Consider the following 16,751-nt stretch of genomic DNA (forward strand, 5'->3'; position numbering starts at 1 on the left):
GTACAGAGGATCTGTGTCATGTGCTGGTGTACCTGGGGTCTCCACCCTTTGGTAGTGGTAGGGGTTGACACACACTTCATCCTTCTTTGTGTGGAAGGCATACTCGCACAGCTCCACCGCTCGCAGCTCGTGGTGGGACTGAAGGTCCGGCCAGCGCCACAGACGGCAGTAGATGACATGTGGAAGACCTTTTCTGTGGGACACCTGCAGACGGCCATCCAGAGACCTACACACAGCAAGAGGAAAGATTAGATGGACTGATTGATTGGCAAGCAGAGCTGAAATGATTCATCAATTGACTGACTTGAAACAATTTTTAAAAATTATTCAATTACAATTTTCCCGAATCAAAGCTTTGTTTCCTTAGTTTTGCTGAGGCTAAACATTGGTTCCACTGTTGTGTTTCATATAGTCGCTGATTGTGACGCACATGACGCCAAGATCAACACAATCCACATGGGGCGCACCTCAGAAGAGACAAGGACAAAAAGGCAGAAAAGGTCTGTATGTTTACTTTTCTACACTGGAACCAAACTCCTGTTTTTTCCACACATTGAAACATTAAAAACATTTGTCTTTTTTTTTTTTCCAGTTGTATGTTAGTTCTATGTTCAGTTGTTAGTAAGTTGGATCCAAATTTGTTGAAGACTGCAGTGCAGATAGTGTTTGTAGATGTCATTGGACTTGTTTGATGTTTTTTATATTTATAGATATTTCTATATATACTAGGAGTGGAACGGTACAGAAAAATTTCGGTTCGGTATGTTTTCGGTCCAGGGGTCTTTGGTTCAACACATTTGCAATACATTTTCAGTACAGTGGAGGAGACCAGTGACGGGGGGAGGTATGGGGGTGTGTGAGCCGTAGCTACCTGTGGGACACAGGACATTTCTACAAAATACTGTTCAGTCATTTGTGCATTAACAGGCACCCCATGTTATATATTTTTGTATTTTTTAATGTTCAATGTTCGTTTATGGTAAACATTGTAATTTACTGAGTGTTTCTGAATGCCTCACATTATTCCGAGGTAAGTGGGTAGGTGAACGTGACCTCACAGTTACACCGCAGCAGAGGCAACGTGAAGGAGAAGAGGAGCAGGTTCACTGGATTTGCCAACTCGAGTTAAAAAAACTAAAAACCTTTTTGCTATAAAGGAACCCGTGGAGTCTTTTGTGCTACAAAGTTGCAACAAAGTGAAATCTGAAAGTGAAACTGAACATCCTCTGAACATCCGACCCAGTTCCTGTGCCTCGGTTATACTCTCTGTTGTCATGTTGTGGTTTTTTCTGTGGCGGTGTTGAGAATTCACCGCTGCTGAATGTGCATAGAGGAAACCCTGCACATGGGTTCTGCTTGTGGCCACCCTGCTGGTTAAGGCTACATGTATTCATTCAGTACACCCCCATATTGTATCGAAGGCCCTGAACTGAAACGATTCGGTACAAACGAGTGCGCCGTTACACCCCAACACCATACTTTTATACTGCTGTTATTGTTGTTGTTATTTCTATGGAGATATTTTTCATATATCCTTTTACTTGTATTCTTTTTGTGGTTGTTGTTGCAGCTGGCTCTGGAATAAAGAATAAGCTGTTTGTCATTTTCACATGTCTGTCACATTTGTACTAGTGTCACTTATTCAAATAATTATTTAATCAAATCAAAGGAAATAATCAACAGATTAATCAGTTGCAAAAATAATCGATAGCTGCAGCTCTATTAGTAAGGTTAAATAATTTCATCAACAGACGAAAAGATGAATTACCTTGCCAAGTAAAGGTTTCAGAGTTGAACACACTATTCCATCCTCCAGGTGTGGTTTATGCTATTGTTGTTACGTCTGGAGGCTTCCTGTACTTCTAAATGCTGGTTATGAGGTGTTCTCTAATAATACACCAGCAACAATGACATTACAGTATGTAACACAGGGATTCCATTGTGTTGAATAACATCTGTGCTCATCTGGTACACAAAACAGTTGGCAGGATAAAGATTTGGGCTGCCAGATAGTAATGAGTTGTAGTTTGATGTTACAGATTCACATAATGGAACTGTAGACTGTATAATCTCTGAGGACAATGACCCATGAAAGAGACAGGAAAAAAAAAAAGCACTCATCTTACGCAAGCTCCAATGACCACATATGTCTCTACAATCTCTGCCTCATCCATCCACTCTCGCCCATAAATACAAAGCAAGCGTCAAAGGCTTAAATTAAAACCCTTTAGAAGGACAAATGACAGTAAGCAAATAAAAACAAGGCCAACTACTGAATGCTCAGCAGCGCCCCATCTGGGTCGACCATTGTACGGCAAAGGTGTTTTAATTTTTCATGGTGAAAGCATTCATTCACTACTGCCACACTTGTACAAAAAACTTGACACAATGTGTGTTTGGGAGGGAGGGTGAATCGTAAACAGCGTCGATTATGTCAAGACAAATACACAGATTCTCCCAATTGAAGATTAAGGATGTGAGAATGAAAAGACAATCTTGTTCAACTAGGACAACGTGAGAATACAGCCTCTATACCTGGAATTATTCAAGTGTTAATCTACATCCAAAAGGAGACAGATTTTGCAACAAACTCTCCTAGAGCTACTGACCTGAACTTCAACTTGTGAATATCTGTTCCCTTCTTCTAATTTATAGTATTCCAATTGGATTCTTTGGATGATCAGTCACTTATACCAGTTAAGATTCAAAAGATGTTCTATATCTTATCACTCAGGTCCAATTAGATAAAGCTGAATAAACTGTACTGTCGATGGACATTACATAAAACCCTGTGTTTTTACTTCATGGTATTGACAGGAAGTTGTCCAGGATGCATTCTGACTAGATGTCTAACCAGCTCTTCTACATGTGGAGGACCAGTGGCTCCCATTCACTCACAACTTAGTACTTTTGTTGCTAGATTTAGATACTTTTCAGACAATTCTAGCACCTATTATTTCAAAAAGCACCGAGCAACAAATTTAGTTACTTTGTTTGGAAACTTTTAACATTTTTTGAAAAGTCACTCAAATGCTAAAACACTCACATTTTTCCTCTAAATGACATCAAATGATTTTGTGTGTTCCAGTCATATATAAACCCATGGTCTGTCTGTAGCTGGAAAAGTCAGTGTTTCCAACTTACACACTTTGTATATTTAGTGATTTTTCAGGCTCACTCTTTATCACAAATACGACCAGTGAAAAATCTATCACCTTTTTCTGGTGTTATTGGAGACTTTTGGAGACTCTGACGTGAAAGCATGCATCGTTGTTTGTCTACAACATATAACTGCACTGAATATAAATCAGTCCCATTGACATTGACAGTTTTCTCTATTGTCTCTTTTTGGTCCATTTAGATCAGGGGTGTCAAACTCCTTTTAGTTCACAGACCAGATTAAGCTAAATTTGATCTGAAGTGGGCCGAACCAGTAAAATAATAACATAATAATATATCAATAATGTCAACTCCAAACTTTTTCTGTATGTTTTAGAGCAAAGAACGTGAATTTACATTATGAAAATGTTTACATCTACAAACTATCCTTTCAAAAGATGTGAATAACATGAAAAAAACTGAAAAAAAAAGTGCAATTTTAAAAATATTCTGCCTCAGTTTATCATTTACACATGTACATTATAACTTTCAGATCACAGTGGATCTACAAATACACAAAACATTTAATAACAGGCAGAATATTGTTAAAATTGTACTTACTTCTCTTAAGACATGTCAGATTATTAGCAGTTTTTGCGAAATTATACTTTGTTTTAGTGTAAACACATGAAAATATTTACATTTACAAAGAGAAACATTTGAAGTGTGTCATTATTTCTATGTTATTATGATAGTATTTTACTGGTCTGATCCACTTTAGATTGAATTGATCTGAATGTGGAATCTGAACTAAAATGATTGTTAATATTTTAGTTTAAGTTTTGCATTTTGCAAATTCATCCAGAGGGCCGGACTGGACCCTTTAGCGGGCCGGATTTGGCCCCCGGGCTGCATGTTTGACACCTGTGATTTAGATTATTAATGTAGACTGAAAATTAAAAATGTTCTGGTTAAAAAAGTTAATGTTTTACTGTGACTTGTAGTCTCCTAAGTGGACTGTAAGGTTAAACATAACGTGCACTTGAAAACCTTCAGCCTGGCTTATCAGTCGCACTGCTGCCACCCAGTGGCCTGAATTATCAGTGCACACCAAAGTTTTTGCATATACGGACAGAGAGACGGATGGACGACAAACTGATGACAATACCCTTCGGCCAGTGTGGCCGAGGGTAAAAACCAAACCAAACTGAAGAAAATGAAGGTTAAAAACTATACAAACAAACAAACAAATAAATAACCCTAGTAACTCCTCCAGAGTGTCTCTTTTGGGTCACTTTAGCCAGCCCCCAAAGGATGGTTGGAATTGACAGAGTATAGTTCATTTGTAGTTCTAAACATATTTAGGCCATTTTTAAATTCACTTTTTGTCTCTAACACAATGTTATTCCTTTCTCTTACATCGTTAATTACAATTGCGTGAACACTTACAATTATGCAAATTAGGTGATGATGTCATTTAACAACTTCTACTAACGTTCAGGACAGACAATAGATACTTTCCTTACTGAGGATTTGGAAACACTGAGTGGCTCTACTCTGAGCCCCTCCCTGATTGGCTGAACCCTTCACCCTATCTCTGAGGGCAACCCCAGCCACAGTACAAAGAACCTACCTTTTTTGTATCCATGACAGAAATATACAGAAATATATAAACGTACAAAGGAGAATAATATCAAATAACATCAAAGGAAAAATCTGATAAAATGTAAAAATGTGACTTTTCTCTGAGTTACAAATGGGAAACTTGTTATGGACAAATGAAACAGGAACATGTTGCATTATTATTCATGTGAGGGTCTACTCGTGTCCTTGTTCCTCTTTGTTCTTGCTCTTTTCTTGTGTCTTACATACAAAGGTTTTTATCCCTTAAACTGCTGCATAGCTTTGTAGTATTTGGAGACAGATTCATAGATAGTTTTATATGTAGTTGAATATCTGTGTTGAAAATCTTAAAAAACAAAACACTTACTCACTTTCAGGAACTAAATCACAAAGCAGGCTACATGAATCATCACTCATCACACAAAAATGATGATAACACGAGGCACACACATGAAAACAGTGATCACATGTGGATGCTCATACTGCTGACCATGTAGAAAAACAGTCCCACTGGATGATGCTCTATGAGCCTTTTTTTTATTTAACCATTATTTACCCAAGCAAGCAATTAAGAACAGATTCTTATTTACAAATGCAGCATGAGGATACACACTAAGGTTTTTCCCTTTCTATTTTGAGGACAGAGAAAAAAAATCTGAGCAAAACATGTGTGTTAAATGGTCATAACGGCTGATTTGATGTCCTTAGTATACATATAAGCAGTAGTCGTGTTAGAGAAAATATTCCATCATTGATGGATTTTCTTTTAAAGATAACAGAAAATTCTGAAGGCTGTCTGTCATTTTGACAGATTAAAATACTGAGAGTAATCTACTAAAGAAAGTTTTCACGCAACACTGTGAACAGAACCTGCTCGCAAGATCGCTGGTCTGTCTGTCTCTTAACAAGGCATCAAATAGCTCATAACAGCCTCCTACCTGAATTGAACCCTACAGCGCCACCATTCACAACTACACTGAATACAACAGTGGTACTTCTGTCAAATGACTCAGTTAGTTCACCTGTAGTAGACTCCCTGTCCAGTTGATGATCAGTGTGCATATTAATCAGTCATTGTCAAGTCTTGTCCAGAGGTCACGTTAACTGAAAATATTCCGTCATTGACTGATTTTTTTTTTTTTTAAATGACAGATCATTCTGAAGGCTGTCCATCATTTTGACAGATTAAAATACTGAGGGTAATCGTTGTTTAGCTGACTTTAGCCAAAATTAGATGCTACTTCGCTAGCGCAAAATGTGAAGACAGCCGAGTCTCCTTAGTTATTTTAAAAAGCCCAGTAAATGTGATGACATTGATAAATGCGGTGAAAAAAGAGGGACTGATGCAGTGAAGGATGACGGACAAGCAAGGAATACTCCAGTTCTGATGGCATTTGGTGTGTTATATGTACGCATTTTCTACCTTTCATGTGTTATTTGATGGCATGTCAATTTGTGCCCAGATCTCTGGTTCACATAACCTGAACCCTAACCCTCAGTGCATGGTATTTGACACTGTGTGAACAAACACAAGGAAAGCTTATAATGTCTGCAGATAACACACCAATTAAAAGTGGCGTGTATAATTATGCCAGTCGTGATATCGCGTTGGTTTATCAGCCAGCAGCAGCTACAGCTGCTGCATCATTGAGATGTTTTTGAACATTAAAGACAACTAAATATATCTCATTATCATTAAAAAATAAAAATTTGAAATGACAGATAATAATATGTTATGACGGAATTTTTATGACCCTGTCCGTCAAAATGACGGACAATAAAAAACGTCTAACACAACCTCTGCATGTGAGGTCCACACTGCTGGACTAGACTGTGTGGGCTCAGAGAGGCACTGAACTTATTGGCTCGTGGCTACTTTGTCCTTGACTGCAAAGGCCCTTCCAGTCGGTGTTATGAAGAAAAGTGTTACTGTAAATGTATGCAATGAGTCATGATATAGTTCCCTTCACAAGCACACAAAACATCTGCAATGCAACAGGGGAAGCTACACTCAATTCGAAACGGATGCATATGACTTCTTACATCTGGAACAGAAACTGAACGCTGTCGTTTGCACAGCAGAGGTCCACAGTTTTGTAAAAAATGTGGAAGTGCACAAACATGGGAGAGGAAACAGAACACTATACAAATCAATACCAAAACTTAGTCTTGGGATTGATACTTGTCAAATTTGTTTCAACTGAAGCATTTTAGACTAGGGATGTAAACAATTAATCGACTAACGATTAATTGTTGATAAGAATTTGCTCGATTAAATTATTAAGTGTCAGTTAATTGCCCTTTTCCGCCCGTCCACACCTGTCCGAAGGCTGCCGGTTTGTTGCGACGCTGCGGCTGGAATAGCTAGTCATTGAACTGGATCATGGAGTTGATGAGTTAGAATGTCTTTATGGACATGGTGGAGCCAAACACAGACCAGCCTGTCTGTTTGTGGGAGAGGTGCACCCCCGAATAAATACACGCACAAATGCGAGGTCGGTATTGGAGCGTTTTCCCTGGAGGTTGGTGTAGTCTACAGTGAAAAGTTTCACTTTCACTTCTGCGGGGGCACGGACTGCACCGTACCCCCATAGTACTGGAAGTAGGACGGAAAGTGACACCCGCACGCGTGTGGTTACCAACCAACACTCACGAATCCCCCAGCGTGTGCGAGTACTACCCCCCCACCCCCCACCCCCCGATGAAATGCACGCGTGTGCACCCCCACACACACCAACGAAATGCACACGTATGCACCCCCCCATTACACACCACCACATCGACAGATGAATTCCACAGGAAACACTGACTATATTCAAATGTTGTGTGGTATGCTGGGCCATGTTAGCCTCTCTCTCTCTCTCACTTTGAATTCTTCATCCCTGCCGCCATACTCCATTTTCGGAAGTGGTAATGCTGCCGTTCATGACATTTCTACTGCTAGCAGACGATGCTACATTGTGAAGGCTGCAGTTCACTACTGCTGGATGAATTGAATCATGCTTGACAGGCCAAACAAATACATGCTCTTCCCTTCGTGCCTCACATGTTGGGTCAAACTATTACCTGCACAATGCATGATTAAATGGTAGTTTACAAGTGGATAGTGGTGGCAGACAAGTTCTACTTATCATACAATGGCACCACAGGTACAATGCCGCTAGTCTAAATAAAATGAATACATGGATATGGAACGGTAGGATGTGGGTTTTTGGTGTTTAAGTAGAGCTGCGTCTCTTGAAAATTGTTAGGGCTCAAATCTGCCCTGTCTAGACACAGAAACAGTTTTCATGTTGGCAACATAAGCCTGGATACATTTGATCCTGATCCTGTCATTAAATACGGTTTGATGTGCTAATACACTCAGGGTTTTCCCTCAGTTTTCAGAGTTGCTGTTGGGCATATAGGTTCCAGCATTTTTTTCAAATTTTGTTTAAGACATGAGCAGATGGGAGGGCAAGAAATGTGTTCTTTCACCAAAAAGTGTAATTTCACAAAATTTTCACTACTGTCATATATGTATACAAAAGTTTGGAAAAGCTACAGCAGATAAAGTCTGGGAAATAAGATGGTTGTTATTCCTGTAAAACCATTTTATATCATGTTAGAACATATATTTATTTTATATCATTCTTGCAATTTGAATTCTTTTGTCTTAAGCGTTTTCACTGTCAAATAAAATGCATTTCTACATAACTAATGCTGATTTTTTTTTTTTTTTAAATAATCGGTGTTGTCATGATCTGGCCATAAAGAGGAGTTTAAACCCGCATAGCCCCCATTCTCATACATATGTAAATAAGAACAAAATAAACACTAAGTCACAAAATTAGAGAATACATGTGTTTTTTCAATAAATCTTGTTGTTTCATTCATGCACTTGTTTTTTACCTCCGCCAAGGAGGTTATGTTTTTGCTGGCATTGGTTTGTCTGTTTGTCTGACTGTGTGCAAGATAACTCAAAAAGTTAAGGACGGATTTGGATGAAAATTTCAGGAAATGTTGATACTGGCACAAGGAACAAATGATTAAATTTTGGTGGTGATCGGGGGTGTGGGGGGGGCACTGATCTGCCTTGGCAGAGGTCTGCGCTCTCTGAGTGTTTTTCTAGTTTTTTAAGTTTTTGTTTTCATCTTTCATGAATAATTTAATTGGTTGGCTTCATCAATATTTACTTGAGAAATCTGTCTTTTTAAACTTGGGAGGAAAAACTTATCAATTTAACAGAAAAAAGTTTTACAGTTATTGTAATAACTACCAAAACTGACATTTTACAGTGATAACATTTTGGGCCTTATTGCCCAACTCTAGAGCAGGTAATAAGTCAACAACACCTTAATTTAACCTACAACTGTTTATGTAAGTTAAAAGAAAGAAATTAACCCTTTGATACATGAATTATGAGAACCTTAATCAAAAGTTTTTCGTGAGTATTTTTATTCCTCTTTAGGCATGAAAAAAACAATGCGATTGAAAATTTTCTTTTAAAAATTTTTAAAAAATAAATAAATAAAATAAAAATAATTTAAAAATTTTTTTGAAATACATAAAAATAATGACAAAAAAAAAAAATTCTTATGAACCTATTTTTCATGAAGTTGCAGAAATGTCCACTCAGTTGGACACCACACATTTAATTTTTGATGCACAGAAACATGTATTTACTGATAAATTGATAAATTATGTGAAAACTATGGGGAGGGCTTGTGATTCTGGGGGTTTATGCTCAGGAGAGATCTACATAATGTTACCAATTCATGTCAGAAAAGATATGTAGTGTCTTAAAATTTTAATAAAGATATGTGTAAAAAAAAAAAAAAACAATGAAAAGAACAACAAAATCCATGAATGTACAAGAGAACAGCTGAAGAATATCTGTCCACTGTAGTGACCAGTGTGCATGAAAGGGTTAAAGTACAACACGCCAAAGGCAGATCATACAAAAACAGCACACAGGTCTGGACATGTACTGCTCTTCAAAATTTGAATGACATTCACGTAACACATTGAGATTCATTCCAGCACTGAATGAGAATTGGATGAGAGACGCCACTGATAGTATAAGCCAATCTAAACCTCAGTCTGTTGTTTAGAAGAAGAGTTAAGAGCACTGTCTAAACAACTGACCCTCTGCAGAATACTTTAAAATGATTGGGAGCTCAGCCTAACTCAGCTGTGGAGCAGGATGAGGAGGAGGAGGAGGAGGAGGAAGGACTCGGACCCCTCATTCCCTCCTGGACTACTGTGTGTGTGTTCCAGACAGAAGATTTGAAGGACATGGGTGGGATCTGAGCGCTTCCAAGAATTCAGGCCAGCTGTATTTAGCCTTAAGCTGCATCCCACAGCACCACAAAGTGGTTAACACAGATCACTGTAGACCATTTCTTGAGTACCATCTTACACTGGAATGGATGCAGGAATGGATGACTTCTATTTTGTATTTTATTTTGTTCTGAGTTTTCTCATGTAAGAAAACTGCCCTTAACTAACATAACACTGATTTCCAGGTGTTTCACGGCACAGTTTTTTGCAGATTAAGTGCTTGTGTTCAAGGTACACAATGTCTTCTGTAAAATTACAGAAAAACTGTGCTCGGAAAGAAACGATCAATGCAGGTTAGAGCTAGTTTGCCATCCATGTACAACTAAAGACAACACTAAAAAAGAAAAAGCACCACTTGCAGCTGGTTGCATTTTGAAATTGTGCTGGCCAAGAAAATATCTTACAATTAACATGTTTTTAATTCTGATTGAAGTATGACTTCGAATTGATTCATTATATTGCACAGCCCTAATGGAGAAAAATGTTTCAAAAACTTTACCCAAAAAATTAAAAATGCAAGTTGATCTGCTATTGCAATAACATCATATCCCAAGGAGCAAAGCAAATGGATCTTTTTATTTTTCTTACTTGTCTTACTTTGGAGGAAAAACAACTGTTCTTCTGATTTTGTTTCTGAACAGCCAAGTCCTGACATTTCTCTGTCAGCAGACAGTGAAATTGATGTCATGAAATGAAAGGGACATAATGATATAGATTTTTTTGCCGCCGGGGAAACTGTGTCAACATCATTGTATTCTCTGACCCAAAGCTGAGGGTGAACCTGACCTTTAAACCCGACCAGCATGAGTGTGTGTGTGAACAGCAGAACAAGTATAATCTGCGCACACAAACTAACTGTATCTACGAGGGAATCAAACAGTAGTAACTCGTTGAACGGGGGCGTCTGAATGGAAAAAAGGGAGAACATTTGGGTGTGAGTGAGTGCGAAAAGGAGTGAATATACGAAGTGTGTGTCATAGTGTGTGTTGGACTGACTCATAAAAGACTCAGACAGAGCAGATTGAGCTTCACTGAGCTGAGGGTGTGTGTGTGTGTCGGGGGGGGGGGGGGGGGGGGGGGGGGGGCAAAACAAACACTGTGGCATGCCCTGTGTGCACAGAGACACAAACATATACACTGTGTGTGTGTTCGGGTTGGCCATGGTCCTAGCAGAGCTGAACAAACACACACACACTCTTCCTGTGAGTTCCGACATTTTGACGTAGACATTTTAACACTTGTGGCTCTCTAAAAAGATGCCAGTGACCACTGAGAGAATGCCTTCCACAGACGGTTTTATTTGAATTTTATTTTCTTCTAATGTGGTCCATTAGGGGAAAGGCATCTATAAAAACAATGCTGAATCCAATGTTGGCAAAAAGCTTCAACTACAACTGGATGTAAACATCAGACTCTTCAGTGACAATCTGGCCTTTAAGAGTACAAAGGGGGGGGGGGGGGGGCGTGAAGTGGGTGATGGATAAAGAAAGGAGGGTTCTGGAGGACAATAGGCCGAGCAGACTGTCTCAGCAGCTCAGGACAGCTCAGAGTGTCTGTGACTGAGCCCCCTCCCCTCCGTCTGTCCCACTATCTGGACCGCCCCTCCTCCACTTAGTGAGAGGTGGTGGGGGTGTGGCCTTCAGTCCTTTCATAAAGTCTGTGACCAGTCTGCTGAACCACAGTACACTCAGTACGTTTACCTTAGTCAAGCTATGACCGTAGTCCGTCTAAAGCCTTTAATGTGACTGTTGTCTTTGTCCCAGTCTACATGCACAGGAGTGTAATAGATTTATTCTAAAAATCATGTCACCTCTGCTACGATAGGTGGTGATACGCACTCTTTTAGGTTGTTAACCTACACCATCAAAGACACAACAATAGTCAATAGCCAGCTAACAAGTTATCAACCCAGAGGGAAAACAGACAACACTGCAGATTTGTAAATATAGCAGACTTTTTGTGTGCTCTACGTTTTGTGCAGATGAAATGCATGGTGTTTGACTTGCAGGCCAAGATCTGGCATGTGCATAATAATAATAATAATAATAATAATAATAATAATAATAATAATAATAATAATGAATTAGATCAGAGAACAGAGCGGGATTCGAACCGCCACCCCTTTGGTTATTGGATGACCCACCCCAGAAGACCTGGTCCCATTCCAGCACAACTGGTCTGTTTACATACAGGAGTACATTGACTTTCAATCGCATTAGCTAGTTGTGTTAGTCTAACTATTAAAACTTTGATTTCAGTCAAGCTAACATAATTACATGTACTTTTAAAGCCCAGTTTTAGTTGGACTAATGCAATAATTAGTTTTTTTTAGGTGTCATGTAAATGTACTGAATAGTATCTAACTACAGCCTGTCTTCCATAATACATCAAGAGCATTGTTTCCATTGGGGCTATGCAAGGACAAAGGATCACACAACAATATTTTGGGAATCTGAGTGGAGCGCTTAATTTGTGCCACCAGAGATTTATAATGAATGAAATCCTTTTTAAACTTTGACATAACTCTATGTAAATCAGACCCACTGCACATCAAAGTTCATTAGATGGACTTGCAGCCAACAGATTTGCAGTAATTCTTCATCTCACTAACCTAACAACCTGCGATAGTGACATTAATGCTACAGACCTAGATTAACCCTCTGTAAAATATCATAATTGCAATGGCCATTTAAAATGAATGTTTGCTGTGTACAACAGCTTTGACAGCTTTGTTATGTATGGTTCCTCTGAAAAGTAGATTATATGGGGGGAATTTAAATATACAGCAGCACCAGAAAATATGTATCGAATACAATAGGAAAATTATATTTATATATATATATATATATATATATATATATATATATATATATATATATATATATATATATATATATATATATATATGTATAGGGTGGGGAAGCAAAATTTACAATATTTTGAGGCAGGGATTGAAAGACAGTGTATGACCAATTAGTTTATTGAAAGTCATGAGAATTTATTTGCTACAAGAAAATTTACATAATAGAAAATGTTTTTATTCTATGTGTCCTTCTTTCTCAATAACTGCCTTCACACACTTCCTGAAACTTGCGCAAGTGTTCCTCAAATATTCGGGTGACAACTTCTCCCATTCTTCTTTAATAGTATCTTTAAGAAAGTCGACATTGCTGTGTGATGTTCTATTGGTAGCATGTTCTAAAACGCCCCAAATAGCAGAATCCAGAGGGTTTAGATCTGGGCTAGAAGGCGGCCATAAACATGATTCCCAAAAATTGCTAAAGTTGGATTTGTTGCTGTTGTCAACAAGTGTTTTGGTGTTCTTGTGTAAGAGTTTAACTTCAAATCATATTTTACTGCATTTCTAATGGTCTTGTTGTCTACCTCAAGTTCAATTGCCATTTTTCTCATGGATTTGGTTGGATCCTTTAGGATTTGGGATTTGAGAGCTTTAATAAAAGCTTTGGTACATTTTTTGTTGCTTCCTCCACTTCCAGACTTTCTCGTAATAGTTTTGCTCATAGTCATTCTCTTCTTTCCATTATAAACAGTCTTTATGGACACTCCAACTATTTTTGAAATCTCCTTTGGTGTGACGAGTGCATTCAGCAAATCGCACACTCTTTGACGTTTGCTTTCCTGATTACTCATATGGGCAAAAGTTTCTGAAAAGGTATGGATAATAGTGTTAGGTATGATTATGACATCAATATATGTTTGGTTTCAAAACAATTGACGTAGTGCCTGCTGAGGAAAAACAACTAAATGGTCATTGTAAATTTTGCTTCCCCACCCTTTGTGTATATATATGTGTGTATATATATATATATATATATATATATATATATATATATATATATATATATATATATATATGTGTGTGTGTGTGTGTGTGTGTGTATATATATATATATATATATATATATATATATATATATATATATATATATATATATATATATGTGCGTGTGTGTGTGCGTGTGTGTAATTTTTTATAGTGTGTTTAGTTCTAAAAGTGTAGTTGCTTATTAGGCTGACTCCATAATCTCTCCACTGTTTAATAAAGAACGACTGTTTTGTGAAGAGATCTGCAGAAATTCCCAACAGTGGTATGGCTTAATACTGGTCATGCTGATGGCAGTGGCCAAAGTTTACCTGTGATGTTGTATTTAAAACATTTAAACATTTATAATGATGATTTTTTTGGCTTCATTATCTCCATCAGCTTTCTGCCAAATTGTTATTTAAAATGTCACTTTTGAAAATGAGCCCTGATTACCACAGGCCTCGTTATATACAGTATATGGTTTGTCCCCCTGTTGTTGGACACATTCACAGTCCATCTCTCCCCTACTTATAAACAGCTGTTCTCAAAAATACTAGAATTGTTTTTTTTAATCATTTTGCTTTGACTGGTTTACATAAGCTGGCCAATTAAACTTTTGTTAGCCGTCACCTTAATCAAAGAAAGTAAAAACTTAAAGTGCACAAACCTTGGCTTGTGGGTGCATTCCTGCAGTGGAGCAACTCACACATGGAACATATTACACACACACACACACACACACACACACACACACACACACACACACACACACACACTCCCACTCTCTCTGGAAAAGCCATCAGACTTCTCTTTTCTTACAAAATAGTGTGTGTGTGCGTGTGTGTGTGTGTGTGTGTGTGTGTGTGTGTGTGTGGGTGGGTGGGTGGTTTAACTGTGGCCCATAGGTGATATCACAGGCCTGCAGTGTGTTGGGACCAGAGAAGGAGGGTCTGGTATGAAATAAGACACTGGGAGATGAACGACTAGCAAGACTAGACTATGAATAAAAGAGCCTGGATGCAAAAACCTGGGGAGGTGATGAAAAACTGGGAACCATTACTTTAACTAATGGTCAATGAGCTAAAACAGCCCATGTCTCTTTCTGAATAAAATGATGAATGAGTGAAAATATTCCAGATGTGAAACATCAGTGAAGTTTGCAGGGCAGCCAGCAGCCAGATACCACAATAACAGACACCAGCTCACCAACTCGCAGTTCTGTGATCAAAAGAAATCTACAGTGTGTTTTAATGTTGGTTGTGATTTAATAAATAGCTAATATTAGCTGAGTTTGGGTGTCAGAGCTCCACTGACCACTTAAAATCTATGAGTTTACAAAGAAAAAAAAAACAAAAAAAACACCCCTGTTGTGATTAGGGATGTAACAATTACTGGTATAATGAAAAACTGCCGTAAAATTCCCGACGGTTAGTATTACTGTTTCAAATTCTAATTATCATTAAAACTGTGTTTAATTACCACACTTTGAAAAACTCACTGTGATACTGTCAGTTCCCTGGAGAAGCAGCAGCACTCCAGGCACACATGCACAGTTTGCAATGTTTTGCCTCTGAAAACATGGTGGACAGTGCTGCAGAGGCTTTTTTCCCCCCACGTAGCTGGGGATTTTTCAAAATGGAGACTTTTCTCTGCATTTGTGCCTATCGTTTACATGCACCAAAAACAAAGGTTTCTAAAAACTCCGGCCAAAGCAGAGATTTCTGAAAAACTCAGTTTTTGCGTTTGCATGTAAATAGAGGGAAACACAAACATGGAGATTCTTGGACAGACGAAGGAAATACTCCACCAAATTCACATGGGATGATACAGTTTAGAGGAAGAGGATGGAGCAGATAAGTGAAGTTACAAGTATTAAATGAGAAAATAAGGAAGTTTTCTAGCAAATGTTAGCATCTTAGCTAATTAGTGCCCACTATATCTGCTTAACAGGATCTTTTTGAATTTACTTGATATAAAATAAGGCTTTTATGAGGTATTTCCACATTGTCATACTTTATATTTTGTTTACTTTATTTGTTTATCCTTTCTCTGTTCTGTCCACTTCAGTAGAAGGTAAGTGAAGTCCTAATTTACGTCTGTGCACAGCGTTCTTTATGAACTAAAGACAAAAAATGACTGAAAAACAGATCACAGCTGTTAACAACAGAACTAAAACGGTTTGACTTGAGTTCAAACCCTTTTTCATCCCCTCTGTCGCATCACAAAAGCAGTTTGTGATTGTAAAAAAAGTCACCAGCTCATCCATCCACATTGTACTTTATTGGTTACGTGTCTCGGGCATGGAACCATGAAAACTACGTCTCCATAGGTTCATAGCGAAAGTAACGTTTCATTGTCATTTTTTTCAGGATTCTGAGTGGTTAATGACACTCGATCGTCCCACTGCACTGCCATCCACTGGCCTGGCATGCTCTTGACAGTATAGATTACAGGGCCATATAAATGCAGAATTTTCCCAAAATGATCACGTCTGCACAAGGTTGTTTTTTTGTTTTTTGTTTTTTTTATGGGGAGGGGGAAATGTCCCATTTCAAAAATACCCAGCTACATATAAACATGGATAATGTTTCTGCCACATTACTTTGTTTAAAATTGTACTGTTGCTTTTATATGCACATTTGATTTCTAGATATGGTCCATGAACCAGTGAAAGTGTTCTTTCAGTACCAGTTCTAAAATCTGTAAGACTAGACCTAGTCTTGAGCGCTGAATGTGAAGAAAAGTGTTCTTGGTTCTTATCTACAATTTACACAAAGTGCAGTCATCTCCTATAGCCATAAGGTGCCATCTTTAATGCACATTTGTATGTTTGATGTTCACATGTGAATGTTTTAATGTTTCTGCCAACAGAAAGTACATT

At 38.1% G+C, this 16,751-nt stretch overlaps 1 protein-coding gene across 1 annotated transcript in view; it reads right to left on the reverse strand.

Annotated features, from left to right (window-relative positions):
* Positions 1-16,751, reverse strand: part of smad3a (SMAD family member 3a) — a 59,970-nt gene that overhangs the window by 19,975 nt on the left and 23,244 nt on the right. The window contains exon 2 of the mRNA XM_030163318.1: positions 33-226. Coding sequence (XP_030019178.1) covers positions 33-226 — 194 coding nt within the window. The remainder of the gene's footprint in view (positions 1-32; positions 227-16,751) is intronic.

Source organism: Sphaeramia orbicularis, chromosome 3 (genome assembly GCF_902148855.1).
Source record: "Sphaeramia orbicularis chromosome 3, fSphaOr1.1, whole genome shotgun sequence".
NCBI lineage: Eukaryota > Metazoa > Chordata > Actinopteri > Kurtiformes > Apogonidae > Sphaeramia > Sphaeramia orbicularis.